The sequence below is a fragment of the Musca autumnalis genome, unplaced genomic scaffold, assembly GCF_047663935.1.
Source record: "Musca autumnalis isolate F117 unplaced genomic scaffold, ASM4766393v1 scaffold_3, whole genome shotgun sequence".
NCBI lineage: Eukaryota > Metazoa > Arthropoda > Insecta > Diptera > Muscidae > Musca > Musca autumnalis.
In genome coordinates this window covers 160,589,060-160,606,277 of record NW_027411866.1, presented here as the reverse complement: position 1 = coordinate 160,606,277, position 17,218 = coordinate 160,589,060, and the positions used below count along the sequence as shown (strand labels likewise).

Below are 17,218 nucleotides of genomic sequence, written 5' to 3'. Positions count from 1 at the left end.
CGTACAATTATTTCCGTCTGATTCTGGTGTGTTGTGGCTTCCATTAAGCCGGATAAGGTCACACCTAGCCTTAAATATCCAGGAAATCTCTTGTCGACTGTAGATCTCATCAAAATATAATACACCTCGTGTTAGGTCTAAGTCCTTATAGATACGGTAATTACTTTGAAGAGCCCTCTGTACATTAGTTGCTTTATTATTTGATAACAATCGATCTATTAAAGTTGCCTCCATAATATTCCAATCATTCTCAGGAATACACTCATCTATTGTTTGCATTTGTAATGTACTAAGCCGATCGTTTAATGATTTGGCCCAGAAGATTTGTTTCCGCAACAGTATTTTGCTCAGCTTACATGGTAGTCTGTCTTGGCTATATCGGAACAAAGTCCTCCATATATATTTTAGATGCAATTTGAGCGTGTGGATATGTCCTGCCTCTAGCCCTGTCTCAATCGAAAGGGCATAGTTTGGCGTCGAATCCGGTAATTTAAAAACCCGTTTGAGAAAGAAACGTTGTAGCTTATCTACCTCATCAAAGTGTAGGTGACCCCATACTTGCGCCGCATACGATTGAATTGCTCTACAAACTGCTTGATATACGTTCCATTTCTGAGGTAATCCAATCTCATTTTTGTTTATAAAATTCTTCCATGTAACTTTCAGTGCACTCTTTGCTTGGCTATTGCGATTTTGAACGTGTTTTAGGAAGGACATTTGTGGCGTAACGATGACACCAAGATAATTATATTGTGGGACGATTTCAATTTCCTCGCCACGGTAGCTCCATTTTTCCTTTGATGATAATCTGCCTCCATTTCGGAAAACCATTATTTTTGACTTACTCATATTCACTATTAAATTCCACTTTGAACAGTATTCCTCCAAATTTGTTATCATAGTTTAAAGTATCTGAATATCCTCCGCTAAGATGACGATATCGTCTGCGTACAACAATAATCTGATATTCAGGTCCTCAATGGTAACTCCTCCACTCAAGCAGTCGTGCAAATCATTAATGTATAGTGCGAAGAGAAGGGGTGATAACAAACAGCCCTGTTTCACACCAGATACCGTGTCAAAATAATCGGATCTTTCAACTCCAGTCAATACCGCTGATTTTGTTCTTTGATATATGCTTTCTATCATCTTCACAAACTTATAGGAGATTCCTATTTCATGTAATTTGTAAATTAATAGGCTCCGACTAATATTATCAAAAGCGGCCTTAAAATCCACGAAAAATGCATACAATTTCTTTTTCTCTGATAATTTAAAGTTTACTATTGAGGCCAAGTTGTACACATTATCAGCTGTCGAATAATTCCTCCTGAAACCAGCCTGATATTCGAGAAGTATTTTGTGATTTTCTACCCATGTTATGAGTCTTTCATTGAGAACTCCCATAAAGATTTTAGCCACACTATTCATGAACGATATTCCCCTGTAATTCGAAACCTCACTTAGGCTTCCTTTTTTGTGGATCGGAAATATTAGGGTATTCGCAAAAGAGTCTTCCACATCTCTCATTTCGTAGGCTCTGTTGAATGTTCGAGCTAATTCGGTAAGAAAGTCATCAGTGGCGTTGATAAAAAACTCATAAGGAATTCCGTCTTCACCCGGCGCCTTCTGAGATTTTACCATTCTTAGCATGTGCTTGATTTCATCCAATGATATTTCCCTATCCAAATAGTAGTCTGTTATTAGCATTGGAGCGTATAGTATATTTATTGCAGACTGTTCTGGGTTTAACAAGTTTCGAAAGTATTCTTTAAACATTTCGGCTGATATGTTTTGACTTATTTTTAGTTCCTGATTATTAATTTCCTTTACAAGCTTCCACCATTCTTTGCCATTCGTAATATTGTTAATTTTTTCATTCATTATGGAATAATATCGGTTTTTGCATGTCTCACATACTTCCTTGTACTTCTTCTTTGCATGTAAATATGCCTGTTTATCGATTTCGTTGCTAGTCTTCCGAAATTTACGTAAATGTTCAAAAACTTTTTTTCTAGCCCAATGACATGTTTCATTGAACCATTTAGTTTTGGGGATATATGTTTTTGTTGGGATTACTGTATCTGATGCTGAAACAATAATGCCAGTTAGGTCTTTCAAACAAAGGCTTTCGTTTGTTTCTCGAAGATTTTGAAGTTTGGAATTGAGTTTATTTTGGTACAAGCTTTTATCTGATTCTTTCCACAACAATTTGGGTAACAACTTCATTTTATTTGGGTATTGTGCAGGTGAACTTACTTCCATTGTAACTACTATTGGAAGATGATCAGACCATATTTTTTCTTCTACACGAAAACTATCCACATATTGTAGCAAGGCATGGGACATTGAGCATATATCATTTACAGACTCGCCAACAGTACTAATATATGTGAGATTGCCATCTTCATCGCCTACCGTCTGCCCATTAAGAACGATTAGATTATTTTCGTTGCAGAAATCCAGATATAAACGGCCCCTTGTATTAACTTCATTGTCTTGGGATTTTCTTGCATCTGTTCCAGCCATAAAAAGTTCCCTATAGAGTGGCACAATGTCTTGTTGAATGTTGCCGATACGTATATTTAAGTCTCCTATTAGTATGAGATTTTCGTCTATGGACTGTTCAACGAAAGTTTTAACTTTAGAGAAGTCACTGGTCCAGTTTGCTGTTCTTAAGTAAATTGGGACTATTCTTAATGCTGAATGTGCAGTTTTGATGAACAAATGCGGTGTGTCGTCTGAACTAATAAACTCGTGGATAATATTTTGATTTGACAAGCAACTTTTTATTCCAACCATAATTCCACCAATTGCTCTACCGTATCGACTAGTTTTCGTAGCGCTTATCCAATATATATGGAACCCAGGGAAGTATTTCTCTGCTTGTGTTGTATTTTCCATGGTTATATGGGTTTCCAGTAATATAATAATATCAAACTCATTTAAATACATAAAGAACAATGGATAAAGGTATTTATTAGCTAAGCCATTAATATTGTATGAAATAATTTTAAGTTTTCTGTGGGTGTTATTTATTTTAATAGGTTTAACGTTTTGATTGGCATGGATGGATTCTAGTTTTTTGGACCGATTTTATCAAAGATTGTGTTGAAGGATGTGACAGTTAGTTCTTCGCCATATAAGTTCTTGAGTACTGCTTCAGCTTCCTCTCTGCCACAGATTAGTTTACTTTGCGCGTTCCAGGTGAACCATTTGTCTCCGATTTTCATTCGATCATCTCTTACAACGATTTTGTGCTTCTTGGACTCATTTAAGATGATATTAACTGATACACGGTCCTCAGTTAAAATAGGAAAGAAACTCTGCAAACGTTAGAAGAAGTGGCATAATTTGCTTGCCTATGCTGGCTACATTGACATCAAAAAGATGTAACTGAAACCGTTAAGAAGGTCGAAGGAGAATTTGCTAAAGTGGGTCTGGCAGTAAATGGCGACAAGACCAAGCTGATGGTGTCAACGCGAAATGAGCGAATAGAAACGGGCTCACTGTGGGCGAAATTCAAATCTAGCGGGGAAAAAGTACGAAAGTTCACCAAGAGCTAAGTAAAAAATCATTAATGCAGTAGTTTTTTTTTCAGACCCACTGGTTGGTAATTGTTGTTGGAAAATGTGAAGAACAACTTCAAAATTACTAAAATCTGGGGGTTAGACCAAAACGTAAACTATGGCAACAACATTGGAAATAATGTTATATACCCTCGGAAGACCCTAAATACCAATATACAGCAAAATTTACAGTGAAATGTGGTCCACATACCTAAAAAACCTTACATGCACGCAGAAAAAAAATATAATGGATCCAACAATATTCGAAGAGCACAGTATGTGTTGTAAAGATATTGTATGTAGTATTGTGAATCTAACAATCGTTTGTGTCAATTCCAACAATTGTTTTTGTTAAATCCAAAAATAGTTTTTGTCAACTGGACAATATGTTTCTCTTTTCTTCCACAATTTTTTTCTGTTCTCTAGGTATTCGATGCCGTGCTTTTCACAATTTTGGTGAGTTTTGTTTGTATGACAGGTTGACTTATTTTTTTTTGTGTATATATAACGCCAATGAGATTTTTGTTTTTATAGTTTCATTCTTTTTCTTTGTGTTTTTATGATTGAGTTATACCGGCACAATCTGAGAAGTGGTTGTAATTTGGGGTTTCCTTTCATGTTTGTTACTGTGATGGGTGCTTGAATGAGCGCTACGGCGTAGCTTTGTTTGGCTTTGTTGTCTGTCAGTTAAAACAGCAAACCATGTACACTGTTCTTCTATGTCGTAATACAGCGTCAGGCACCATACTTTTATATTGCATACTTTACGGGGTGTCATTGTGTGAGTGCATGCTTTTTCAATGGGTTGAATTGTGTGTGTGGAGAGAGAGCAACGTTAAATGAGAGCACGTGGGCGATCTCTCGCCTGACGCTGTCGTAATATTATACGCGATATCTATATCAACGTTATGTGGAAAGTGTATATGAGAAGTATATACACTCGAATCAAAAATTTCAGTAACAGGTTTTCTGGGCTGACAATAGTTTTGTAAAAATTCTAGATTATGATAGTTCCTACCATCGGTATTGTTAATGATTTTTACAATATTGCGAAAATTCCCAAGTTGTTTTGGTTTTCTATGTTTGGAGCAAAAGATGGTATTTTTGGATTTGGATTACAATGTTTGAACAAAACAAATAAATTTTTGCAACAAAAATAGATATTTTTGTTCCCACAAAATCGAAAAATATTTTTTCTCTGCGTGTGCGGAGGTACCGTTACGAGGACGATATGCTTTAACGGTGAGCTATATTCGCCATACTAAGTGCAATCACACCTATACATATAAGTAACGTCTGTACCAAATTATAACCGTTTACCCCAATTAGTTCAGGAGTTATTGATTTTCCCCGCTAGATGTAAATTTTGCCCACACTGGGACTGTGGAAATTTTGAGGTACGTAAAGACTTTGTCTACCTTGGCAACGCCATAAACACAACAAACAACATCAGTTGTGAAATATGCGGAAGAATAGTATTGGTCAACAGATCCTACTTTAGCTTTAGTAAGCAGTTTAAAAATAAAGCCCCATCTCATCAAAACAAAATTACACTTTACAAAACAATGAGAGTTTCCGTGCTAATGTATAGTTTCCAAGCCTGGGTACTTGCGCAAGCACATAAGGTAGTGCTTGGTGTGTTTGAAATAGAAATTCTTCTAAAGATTTTAGGTTAAGAAACTTCTCGCATATATAGCGGTACCACCCGATATCAGAGATTTTGACATTTCTTTCAACATTTCCTATATAAAGTGGGTGTAATTTGGCATTAAGGGTTTGTGGCACTCTAAACTACTTGTAATTTGTTTTTAATCAACATACATTTTTCATTTATTGTCAGTATATAAAATAAAATTTTCAGTTGGAATAAATAAATTATAATAAACAGTCTGACAAATTGGTGACCCCGATATTACGCAACCTTTGCCAAATTCAATATGCCACTTACACGCTCTACATCTGGAGGCGAGTCGACTAGTGATGCTGCAGGCGATAGATTTGTCCCAAATCCAACAATAGCTGTTAAAATTCCAATGTTTTGGAAGGAAAATCCCAAATTATGGTTTGCACAAATTGAAGCCCAAATTCAACTTACTTCATTGTTTTGGCGGACCTAGACCATGAAATTCTTAGTCAGGTTAGCGATATTGTTATGAATCCTCACACAGATTCATACGCACAACTGAAAACCCGATTATTGGATCAGTTTTCCATGTCTGATGAACACAGGATGAAAACGCTTCTCTCCAACTTAGAAATAGGGGATACTAAGCCGAGTGCTCTTTTCCGCCAAATGAAAATCCTTGCAAACGGAGCCGTAACTGATGATTTTTTGCGAACTATGTGGCTAGAACGGTTGCCAACTCAAGCACAAGCAATCCTAGCTACATCAACAGAAGCGCTAGACAAACTCGATAAAATGGCAGACAAAATTGCAGACATCCAGCCTACTAGGAACTCGTTCATATCCGAAGTTTATTCCCTGAATGACGTTATGAAACAGATCGAAGGTATCAATTATAAATTACGCGAACTCGAAAAATACAGAACGTTTCAAAAAATAGATCACGAAGTAAGTCTTCTGAATCACATTCGAGTAGAGAATCAAGAGAAAGTGGAGTATGCTACTACCACCGCCGATTTAAAGAAAAAGCACGTAAGTGTCGACCTCCACGTTCATATACTCGTACAAACCGCACCTCGGGAAACTTCCCAACCGATCGCTAGAGGCGTCATGCGATCGGGAATGCAAAACAAACCGCCTCATCATATATGACAATTCAATAGGTAAACATTTTCTTGTTGATTCTGGCGCAGATATTTCTGTAGTACCTGTAAAGAAAAGCAAGAATATTAAAAGTTCAAAATACAAACTTTTTGCAGCTAACAATTCCCCTCTTCATACATATGGAGAAGATATTTTAACGCTATCGTTCGATCTCTGTCGAAATTTTCCATGGAAATTTATTGTTGCAGATATTTCGCATCCAATAATCGGTGCAGATTTTTTAAACAAATTCGGTCTTATTGTTGATATTACTGCACAACTAATTGAAAAGGGAAAAATTACTATCTTCGAAACTATATCGAAATAAAAACTGTTATCAATACAACACCGTCATTGAAACCAAGGGACATCCAGTGACATCAAAACCACGTCGTCTACCAGCGGAGAAACACGAAATTGCCAAGAAAGAATTCGAATTTATGATGCAACAAGGACTCTGGTACCAAAGAAGAACGGACAATGGCGACCTTGTGTCGTTTAAATGCTCAAACGGTACCGGATCCCCATATTCACGACTTCACGCATAGCCTGAATGTCAAAACTATTTTCTCAACCTTGGATTTGGTAAGAGCGTACAATCAAGTACCCGTTGCTACAGATTACATTTCTAAAATCGCCATTATAACGCCATTTGGTCTCTATGAATTTCAATGCATGACCTTTGGTTTATGCAACGCTGGTCAAACCTTTCAGCGATTTATTTATGAAGTGCTTCGCGATTTGGATTTCTGTTTCGCCTACATCGACGATATTCTTATTGCATCAGAAAGTGCAGAAATGCATTTGCGTCATTTACATCAAGTATTTCAACGTCATGAAGAATATGGCGTCGTGATTAACATCGATAAATGCGTTTTTGGACAACCATCCGTAAATTTTCTTGGTCATTGCGTAGATGCAAAAGGTATCAGTCCTCTGCCTGAAAAAAATCGCTACCATTAGGAATTTCTCAAGACCTCAAACCGTCAAGGAACTACGTCGTTTTGTCGCAATGGCTGTTTATCTACATTTTCAATACAAATTGACTGTAATTTGTCATTTAGGGTTCACAGCGGTCCATAAACTTTTTTTTTTTTTTTGTTATTTAATTATTTATTTATTTAAATTCAGCAAATTATTATGCCTCAGCGCCATATCGGCATTGTAGAGGCTGTTGACAACAATTGAATCTTATAAATATATAAAAATATTAATATTATATTCTAAGTATAAAGTATTTTTACAATTTTCCTATAAAATTTTTAGTTCAATTCAGGGTTTTCATACTTATTTTTTAGGAAATCCTTACAAGCTTTTTTAAACAATGAAATTCTTTCGATATTTTAATGGAAGGTGGTAACTCGTTAAATTTTGTGCTCCCAATAAAATCAATTCGTTGCTTTGTTTTCTCATACCTGCATCTTGCAACCCAAAGATCTAACCGATTTCTCGTGTTAATAATGTTTTGATTTTGTTTAAATTGAATAGTACAGTGACCAATATTATTAATTGATTTATATACGTATAAAAGTAGTTGGTAGTCGTAGGTAAATTGGATTCGTGGCACATTTTTGGCTACATTCTGATATAATATATTTGTAGGAAAACGGTGTGGTAAATTATGAACAATCTTCAAGGCTCTGTTTTGAAGTACTTGGAGTGACTTCAAAGACGCATTAGTACAATTAAATCCATAAACAATATTCAAGTACTTTATATGGGAGTATATCAATGAGTTAAATATTAAGTATTTTGTTCTCTCATTAAGCTTTTTCTTTAGTTTATACAAAACTCCTATGGCTGGCGCTATTTTCTTCTTGATCTCATCGACATGCAAGTTGAATGATAAATTGCTTTGGAGAGTTATACCTAAGTATTTAACAGACTCAGATTCAGTTATGGTGTTACCGTCAATAAGCACATCAAATCTAACGTTGGTTGGACGACATCGAAATCTGACCATCTTTGTTTTGACTGGATTAACTATAAGTCCATTAATTCTTGCAAATTCAAATAGCAATGACGAATCCCGTTCAATATTGGTTTTTAAAACCATATCATGATTGTAGGGGTAAAGCAAACATATATCGTCAGCAAACATATAAAGTTGTCCAACTAAGTCTAAGTTTGCCAAATCATTAATATAAAGTAAAAACAATAAAGGCCCTAGCCCACTTCCTTGAGGCACCCCATATTTTACCAAACCTTCTTTACTTTTGTATTCATTGATTTGGACAAATTGTTTTCTGTTTGTAAAATAGCTTCTAAACAGCAGTAGCTCTGACTCACGAACACCATAAAGTTGTAACTTTTCAAGCATAATTTCATGATCGACTAGATCAAATGCCTTTGTCAGGTCAAAAAATAATCCAGTTACTCCAGTGAATCCGTCATCTAGACCTTTGCAGATACCTTTCATTACATTAAGAACTGCATCAGAAGTACCACAACCCTTCCTAAATCCAAACTGATGGCAGTACAGAATATTAAAATCTTCACAATATTTAAGAAGCTTTTCAAAAATTATTTTTTCGAAAACTTTGTCTATAGCGGAGAGTACTGATATAGGTCGATATTTGTCCTCTTTAGTAGGATTTATTTGTTTAGGTATTGGCAAAATTTTGTGTATTTTAAGCAGATCTGGATAATCAGAAAATAACAGCATTTTATTGAAAACTTCCACTAAGCATGGTGCAATAATCTCAGAACATTCTTTCAGCGTTTGAGGCAAAATTTTATCGCTTCCAGGACTTTTATTAATTTCTAAATTTTCAATAATATTTGTTAACTCTTCCAACTCAATTTTGTCCATTTTAAAAACATGGTTCCTTTGATACATTGTGCGGAAAAAATTGTATGAATCCCTTGATGTAATATTGAGTTGTCTTTTCAAGTCATCACAAATTGCTTGCGTAGGTCCATGCATCGGAACAGACCCCATATAAAGTCACCTCACGATTTTATGTCTTTTAAAATTTTGAACTATATTTTCTCATCAACTTAGCTGTAAAGTGACACCTGGGATTTCCAGTGCTAAAATAAATTGCGGTCGTAGGTCCACGTTTTGTTAAAGCTCCCCTATAGCGGCACATCCAGATTCCAGGTATTTGTAGATTTTAATATCTACATTTCCGGTTCAAATTCGCTGTAATACATTTAGAGTTCCCAGGGTTCGAGAAATGTTTCAATTAAAAACTTTGGAAACAAGTCCACCTTTTGGCAAATATCATATTTTTGGTTCCCAGTTGATTATAACTTCTTCACCAAACATTGTGGTTATAAAACCAAGAAGATATAGCCCCGATTTTAGAAAATTTGCAGTTTTTTCAGACATTTTCTGATTGCGCTGTTATAATTTGAAATTTGGTATTCCCTTTGGCCGATTTCAGTTATAGTTAAGTTTTTATTTATATTTACCAATGTAATTGGTAATTGGAATTCCCAGTGGTAAAAAAAAACTTCCCCACCACAAATTATGAAGTTGGTACTTTCGTAACGGAAAGAAATCTAATTATTTCATCTCACTTCAGAATATTTCATGGTGAAGGGGATAAAAAGATCGGCCCGGCCGATCTTAACTCTCTTTTTATTTGTTATTTCTAATTTAATTTTGAAATACTTTTTGCAATAATAGTTATTATTATAAATTTTAACAGTTAGCGCGTGGCCATTGTAGCCAGTGCTAGTCTTATTAACATTGTATTTACTACAAGTTAATATAATAATAATTAAAAAATAAATATTAACATAGGGCAATTACAGTATTCTAAACAGTTGTTGCTCATAACTCATTCGGGTTTTACAAAATTAATTATAATTATAATTACAGTCAAAATTAATTATAATTATAATTACAGCCAATTTAGATTGAAAATGTGGATACACAGTTGAAATACCTGAAGTACCGGTATATGGGAACTATACCAAACCGTGGTTGAGATGTTTTTTGACCACTGGGAACCCTTAATGCCAAATTACACCCATTTTTGACAGGAAATGTAGATATAAATATCAAAATATCTGATATCGTGAGGTACCGCTATATGGGGACTATACAAAAACGGTAACCTACATATGCCCACAATTTTTTGTGGAAAAGTTTCTTAACCACGAGGAACCTTAAGTGTCAATTTAAAGCTAATGTGGATAGAAACAAGTAAAAAAGTATCAGTCGGCTTTGCCGACAGATATATACCCTCAGCCTGTGTGGATTGAAATACTTTTTTCCCAAAAAACTTATGTTTGGGCATATGGACCGACAAAAGTATGGATAGGATTAAAGCTCAAAAAATTGCGGGCACAACGATAGATAGGGCTTGTTATCAGACTAGCCTACGAAGAGCATAATATCGCTGTAAACAGGGCCACTAGGAAAACCTTCGGTAAAAATGTCCAATGGATCCTCGAACCGACCCTTAACCACACAAAAATGTTGAATATTTGTGTGGGTGGTACCACAAGGGTTGGACAGATAGGGCCTAAATTCCAGCATAAACTAAGTTTCGACAATATTTAGAGATCCAAAGTTTGGCCCAAATCGGTTGCTACGTCTATGAGAAATCGCGCGTACCATTTTAGCATACGATTTTGATCTAATATTCAAAGAAATATTACAATATTCGGGTGCCACCGTGGTGCAATGGTATGCACGCCCGCCTTGCACGCAGAAGGTCGTGGGTTCGATTCCCCGACCAGGCAACATCAAAAATTTTCAACGGTGACAAAATACCCCATAGTAATGTTGGCGACATTTCTTGAGTATTTCAGCATTGAAAAACTTCTCCACAAGTGGTGTCTTAAGACGCGCCGTTCGGACTCGGCCATAAACAGTAGGTCCCATATCATTGAGCTAAATATGAATCGAGGTGCACTCATTGATATGAGAGAAGTCTCCCTTGTCCCGTATGGGATGTTGTGGAACAATGTTTTTTTTTTATTACAATATCCAATGTGTGGACCAACGCAGTATTCAGTTCGAGCTCTCCAGCCAATACATATGGTGCCATAGGTTTTTTTACAACTTTCAGGCTTTTTTCTCATGAAGTATGGACTTGCCCCTGAAAAAACTTTTACTGTCGTAATTGAGGCAGCGAATGCAAATTGCTTCAACAAAAATCGAAGTGATTCGAGAGCAGGTCTTAATACACTGTGTAGCAGCATTTTTGGGGGGTGGAAAATTTCTTTTGGAGATGAAAGCCCTTGATGAGTATACTAAGAACCCAAAAGGAAATTTTCGGTTACTAAGAACCGATTCAAAAATTCGTTTTAATGTCGAAATATCCGGTTCAAAAATTGAGAAAACCGGATCCATCCTCCAAGAAAATTTGTTATTAACGTGTTCATCATTACAACAGTTATTTGGGGTAAATATTTCAGAAGCATCCCAGATGTCTAGATAAGCAATAACCAATTGTTATGTCTACATACCAATAAATAACCAATGACGAATATGCAGAAAAACAAAACACAATTTATTTCTGAACCAATACCGATTAAATTTCAAAAAGGACAATGAAATCGGGACAAAATCGATTAGTTGTCAAGGAGAACCGTACATAAAATCTTCTGAGCAACATTTTTGTAGAATATTTAGGTGCTGAAAAATCTCATCTTGTGCTACTTTCACTACGATTCAAGAAATAAAGGACGAAAAGGACATGAAAGGCATTGAGTTAGAAGAATGAAATGTTCTACAAAAAGATTCGTCAATCGATTTGACTGCAGACGTGTCACCTCAAAATGAAGCTACAGCAACGCCAAACAGAGATATGGAGCTATTTTCCCAAGTATTATAGGGAAAAAATCAAAAACTTCATCGCGCGATATCTCAGAAACTTGACCTATGGCGAAAATTTCCTTTTTGGGTTCTTAGTATATTCACCAAGGACTTTCATATCCAAAAGAAAATTTCCACCCCCAGACTTTGAGTTCCATTTTGTGTCACAGTGATATTAATTTACCCAAAATTTTGTTAGGGAGGTACCCGAAGCAGTGAACGAATCTAGTCCATATTCGAACCTTACCTTACCTTATCTGGTCACTCCCATCAAGAGTTATCGTGCTCACAATTTTTCCGAATATATTTTAACTTTTGTGGGGGAGGTACCTGTAGGAGTGGAAGTATGGACTTGCCCTCAGGAAGTATGGGTTTGCTCTTGATGAAACTTATACCGTCGAATGGGGGGCAGTGAATACAAGTTGCTAAACTGAACTTTTCTAAAATTTTGTGTGGGAGGTACCCGAAGGATTGGACCGATTGAGTCCATATTGGAACATCATGTAACATCCAGCCAGACAGACGGACGGACGGACGGACTAAATCAAATACAAATTGTCTGAAACACATTTCGTCCAAGCATACTTAGGGTCTAAAACTATTATTTCGATGAGGCACATTTTGCCCGTATGAAAGTGTATATACATACCTTCGTTAGCATAAATGCTGAGAGTATAAATATGTCTCAAAAATTTAAAAAAAAAAATAGAAGAATTTTTCTTTCAAACACAGCAAGCAAGCACTGCCTTATGTGCTTGCGAAAGTACGCAGGCTTCGAAACTATACATTGGATACTATCATTGTTTTGGAAGGTGTAATTTTGTTTTGACGAGATGGGGCTTTGTTTTTAAACTGCTTACTAAAGCTAAAGTAGGATCTGTTGACCAATACTATTCTTCCTCATATTTCACAACTGATGTTGTTTGTTGTGGTTATGGCCTTGCCGAGGTAGATAAAGCCTTTACATACCTCAACATTTCCACAGTCCGTTACTATTGACTCATTTCGCGTCGACACCATCAGCTTGGTCTTGTCGCTGTTTACAGCCAGACCCACTTTGTGCCATTGTGCCACATCTATTAACGTTTTGCAGAGTTTCTTTATTATTTTAACTGAGGGCCGTGTATCAGTTAATGTCATCTTACAAAGCAGAATTCAGACATGGCTTGGAATATGTTAACACTTTATGGACCCATAAATGGGCGTTAAAGGCAGCTCGCCAAATTGACACCACAGGGAGGTCAGTGTCCACTTGAGATGAAAGAAGGGCCAAGACAAGGCCTGAGCTCCCCCAGTCTGATCTATTGCTTGGTATCCTTCATCCCCTACATCACCCATACATATATGAGTATATATGTATATAGCTACATAATTACTCTCCTCGTGTACATTACAATTTTCCTTGTAGATACATATCATAGAGAGACATGGTAAGTAAATATATAATGTAATTTTTTAATTATATAATTGTTATGTTATTGCATTAAAACAATACCGTTCATCTCTATAAAATAAGTGGTGCCTAATGAAATGCAATATTTTAACAAAGTTACGGTACACAAAATGTCACTATTGGGCGGCAAAACAATAATACTAACTCTGTTGATTTTCCCGACATTTTTGAAGGTTGGAACATTTTTGAAGGTTGGATCAGTCACGATTCCTATAAAGGTAAAACTGAAATTACAAACTATTTTCTACTTATTGAATCTTCTTCTTATTTCTTCTTTTGCAATATCAGCAAACATGGACCTATGAATTAAAATCTGTTAAAGCCCATTCCGATAATCCAGATTTAGTGAGTTTAAATGATTTTAGAGTGGATCGTATTAGTCGTGGTGTATATGGTGCTTCAGGAAATTTTAAGTATAATTTTGACATTGAAGAAGGCGATGATACTGAGGTTTTTTTTTCATTTATAAATTAGATGTTTTCAAATCAAACCAACCAGAATCTTCCTTCCATTTCTTTTTTCATATAGATTGAATTCCGTTCATTTCGCAGTGAAAATGGTGTCAAGGAATATAAGCCGCTACCGTTCCTAATTCCACGTCAACATCTTTATTCATTTCTGGATTCGTATTACAAGCAGTTTTTAATGGGAACATTTAAAGAGTGCTCCAATCTGCCAGTATTTGAGGGTAAATTTCAACCGCCATTCGAAAGGAAACATTACATCTTTGACAAATGTCAGTTTAAGAAGGAGGAATTTCCACCACATTTAGATGAGGGTTTTTATAAAGTCGTTGTATACGGTTATGGAGCTACCTATTGGACATTGACTTTTGTAGTTGAAGTAATGAGAGATGTGTAAGACAGAGTAGGCAACAGTTACAGCCTACTAGAGTGGTTTTAAAAAATCGCTGTCTGATTTTTGTATGCGACACCCCGCCTAAAGTGTTTAGTTTTGTTAGATTTTAAGGTTGCCAAAGTTTGAGCACAATCGGAAAATGCTAACAGGTGCCACGGGGGCCTCAAAATTTCCATGGGCCTCATATATAGATAATATTAAAATCCGTACCGATTTTCAAAATTTTTTGTAGGATTACTTGTTTTGCCACAGAAATAAACTGGTAAACATTTCTCATCAATTGTACAATAAATGTGGCCTTTAGAACAATTTCGTGAAAATTCACCTTTGGCCTCATACAAATTACTATGGAAACTTTGAGGCCCCAGTGGCACTTGTTAACATATTCCGATTGTGCTCAAACTTTGGCAATTTTAAAATCTATCAAAAGTAAACTCTTTAGGGGGTTGCCGCCTAAAAATATCCGACAACGATTTTTTTCCCTTTGAGTTAAAACCAGTCTATTGCCTACACATAAAAGTACAGTCAAACCTCGATTATCCGGTAATCGATTATCCGTAAACCTCCATTATCCGGGAAAGGAAAAGATACAATATTTTGTTCATTTTACACCGATTAACCGTGAAAATCGTTATGATCCGGAGTTATGGTCAATTCGATGCACAAATTAATTATTTTAGCACAACTTTAATCTTTTAAACTTCACAATAAATTCATAATTGCTCCTATTAATAAATATTTACAGAACACGGTGCTCTTGAATCATATTTAAATGGAAGGTGCTTACACCTGGGAAGTTTTTGCGGATTCTGAAACTACAATATTCATAGTTGAGAAAAAAAAACCAAACAAAAATCGCCGGAGCGCTTTCAAATAAATCGCGATTCAAGTTGACATTTTTAGGGGTTGTTTAGGATTTCACGATTTTGCTTAGAAACTGCAAGTCCTATCAAAGCGGGACTGAAGAAAATGTTGTAGCTATGAAAATTCTCTACAAGATTGATCTTTACGGTATTTTTGTAGGTTTTACCATTTTTGAGATATTAAACTTCAAATTGGGACAATGCCCGGACTGTATCGCCCCCTTATAAAACAATGTCATGAAGGGTGCGCCTTAACCAACTTTTAATGAAAACCACTTACACAGGGGATGTTTTTGTGAATTCTGAAACAGCAATGTTCATAGATGAGAAAAATACAAAAACAAAAAAAATTCCCTGTAGGGATTTTTAAACAATCGCGGTCAAAATTCACATTTTTAGGAGTTTTTAGGTTTTCACGATTTTGCTTGGAAACCGCAAGTCCAATCGAAATGGAGCTAAAGAAAATGTTGTAGCTGTGAAAATTCTCTACAGGATTGACTGTTATGATTTGTTCTCAGGCTGTACCATTTTTGAGATAAAGAAGCTCAGTTTACATTTTTAGGTTTTTTTGTTAGGGTTTCGCGATTTTGCATGAATACGGCAAGTCTTATCGGCATGGGACATGAGAAAATCTTATAGCTGTGAAAATTCTCTATAAGACTGGCTTATGTAATTTTTCCAAGGTTGTACCATTTTTTAGATATATAAGTTTAAGTTGGGAAATTGCAGTCATGACATTGTTTTATAAGGAGACGGTACAGAATTGAATTTAATTTGAATTGTCCCAATTTCAACTTCTATATCTCAAAAGTTGTAAAACCTACGAAAATATCATTAAGATCAATCTTGTAGAGAATTTTGATAGCTACAACATTTTCTTCAGTCTCATTTTTATAGGACTTGCAGTTTCTAAGCAAAATCGTGAAAACCTAAACAACCTCTAAAAATGTCAACTTGAATCGCGATTTATTGAGAAAACGCTAAGGCGATTTTTTTTTAGATTTTTTCATCTATGAACATTTTAGTTTCAGAATCCGCAAAAACTTCTCAGGTGTAAGCACCTTCCATTTAAATTTGATTCAAGAGCAACGTGAGAAAAAACATATTTTTTATTAAAATATATGAGAAACTGTGTTACTCCATTATCCGGCAAAATGGATTATCCGTAATGCCTCCCGTCCCGACCATTACCGATAATCGAGGACTCACTGTATATCAATAAGTAAGAACATTATAAAATACATATGGGAATTTCAGAGCGAAATCGGGCACTTTTTCAAAATGTGGCTTTTGATTGCCGTTAGTTTTTACCGTGTTGATGCTGCTCATCAGTAAAAGATTTCAGAATATTTTCAGAATTTTTTTTGACTAACGGTTCCAGAGATATCTCGCCTTGAAAAGTTGAATTCTGTAAAAACTACAGGCAAAGAAATACTCATAACTTCTTTAATAATGGTTTAAATAGCAAAATTCTTTTTTTGTATTTTTTGTTTGTTTTTGTTTTGTAAGCTTGGTTGAATTTTCGCGATTTAATATTTAAAGTCAATTTGTGACAATGAGTGTACTTTTCGATTTTCTTGAAATTTTTATGTATTAAACTACGATTAATTACAAAAATTTTAAGTCCTATTTGGTAGTGGGATCCATAGAATTACTATTTCTTGTTTCTTAATTTTTTTTAATTTTTCAATACAATTTTTAATTTTTACCAGAGCACAATGGCCAAACTTCAAAAATAGAAAAACAATTGTATCAATTTACACTAAATAGTGTCAAATATTATGAAAAAATACCACTGCATGTAGTTATGAAAAAATGCATATCAAACTTTTTGTAGAAAATTAACTTATGTTGAAACTTAGGTATGGGGTATTGTAACTAGCGATCAGTTTTACTATACCATAATTTTTGACCGCATTTCGGTAAAATAAA

General features: G+C 35.3%; 1 protein-coding gene across 1 annotated transcript; it reads left to right on the top strand.

The window, feature by feature from the left end:
- Positions 1–13,625: 13,625 nt before the first annotated feature.
- LOC141396551 (uncharacterized) lies at positions 13,626–15,170 on the top strand. Its single transcript, XM_073972111.1, has 3 exons — positions 13,626–13,783; positions 13,854–14,015; positions 14,094–15,170. The coding sequence occupies exons 1-3, from the start codon at positions 13,643–13,645 to the stop codon at positions 14,424–14,426; spliced, it is 636 nt and encodes a 211-aa protein (XP_073828212.1). The 5' UTR covers positions 13,626–13,642; the 3' UTR covers positions 14,427–15,170.
- Positions 15,171–17,218: the final 2,048 nt, after the last annotated feature.

What these genes read in the sequence shown, in the direction of transcription:
- LOC141396551 (XM_073972111.1), top strand. Translation starts at nt 13,643, where the DNA reads ATGCAATATTTTAACAAAGTTACGGTACACAAAATGTCACTATTGGGC. An exon ending in CAGTCACGATTCCTATAAAG is followed by an intron (nt 13,784 to 13,853) that starts GTAAAACTGAAA and finishes TTGCAATATCAG; the next exon opens with CAAACATGGACCTATGAATT. An exon ending in AAGAAGGCGATGATACTGAG is followed by an intron (nt 14,016 to 14,093) that starts GTTTTTTTTTCA and finishes TTTTTCATATAG; the next exon opens with ATTGAATTCCGTTCATTTCG.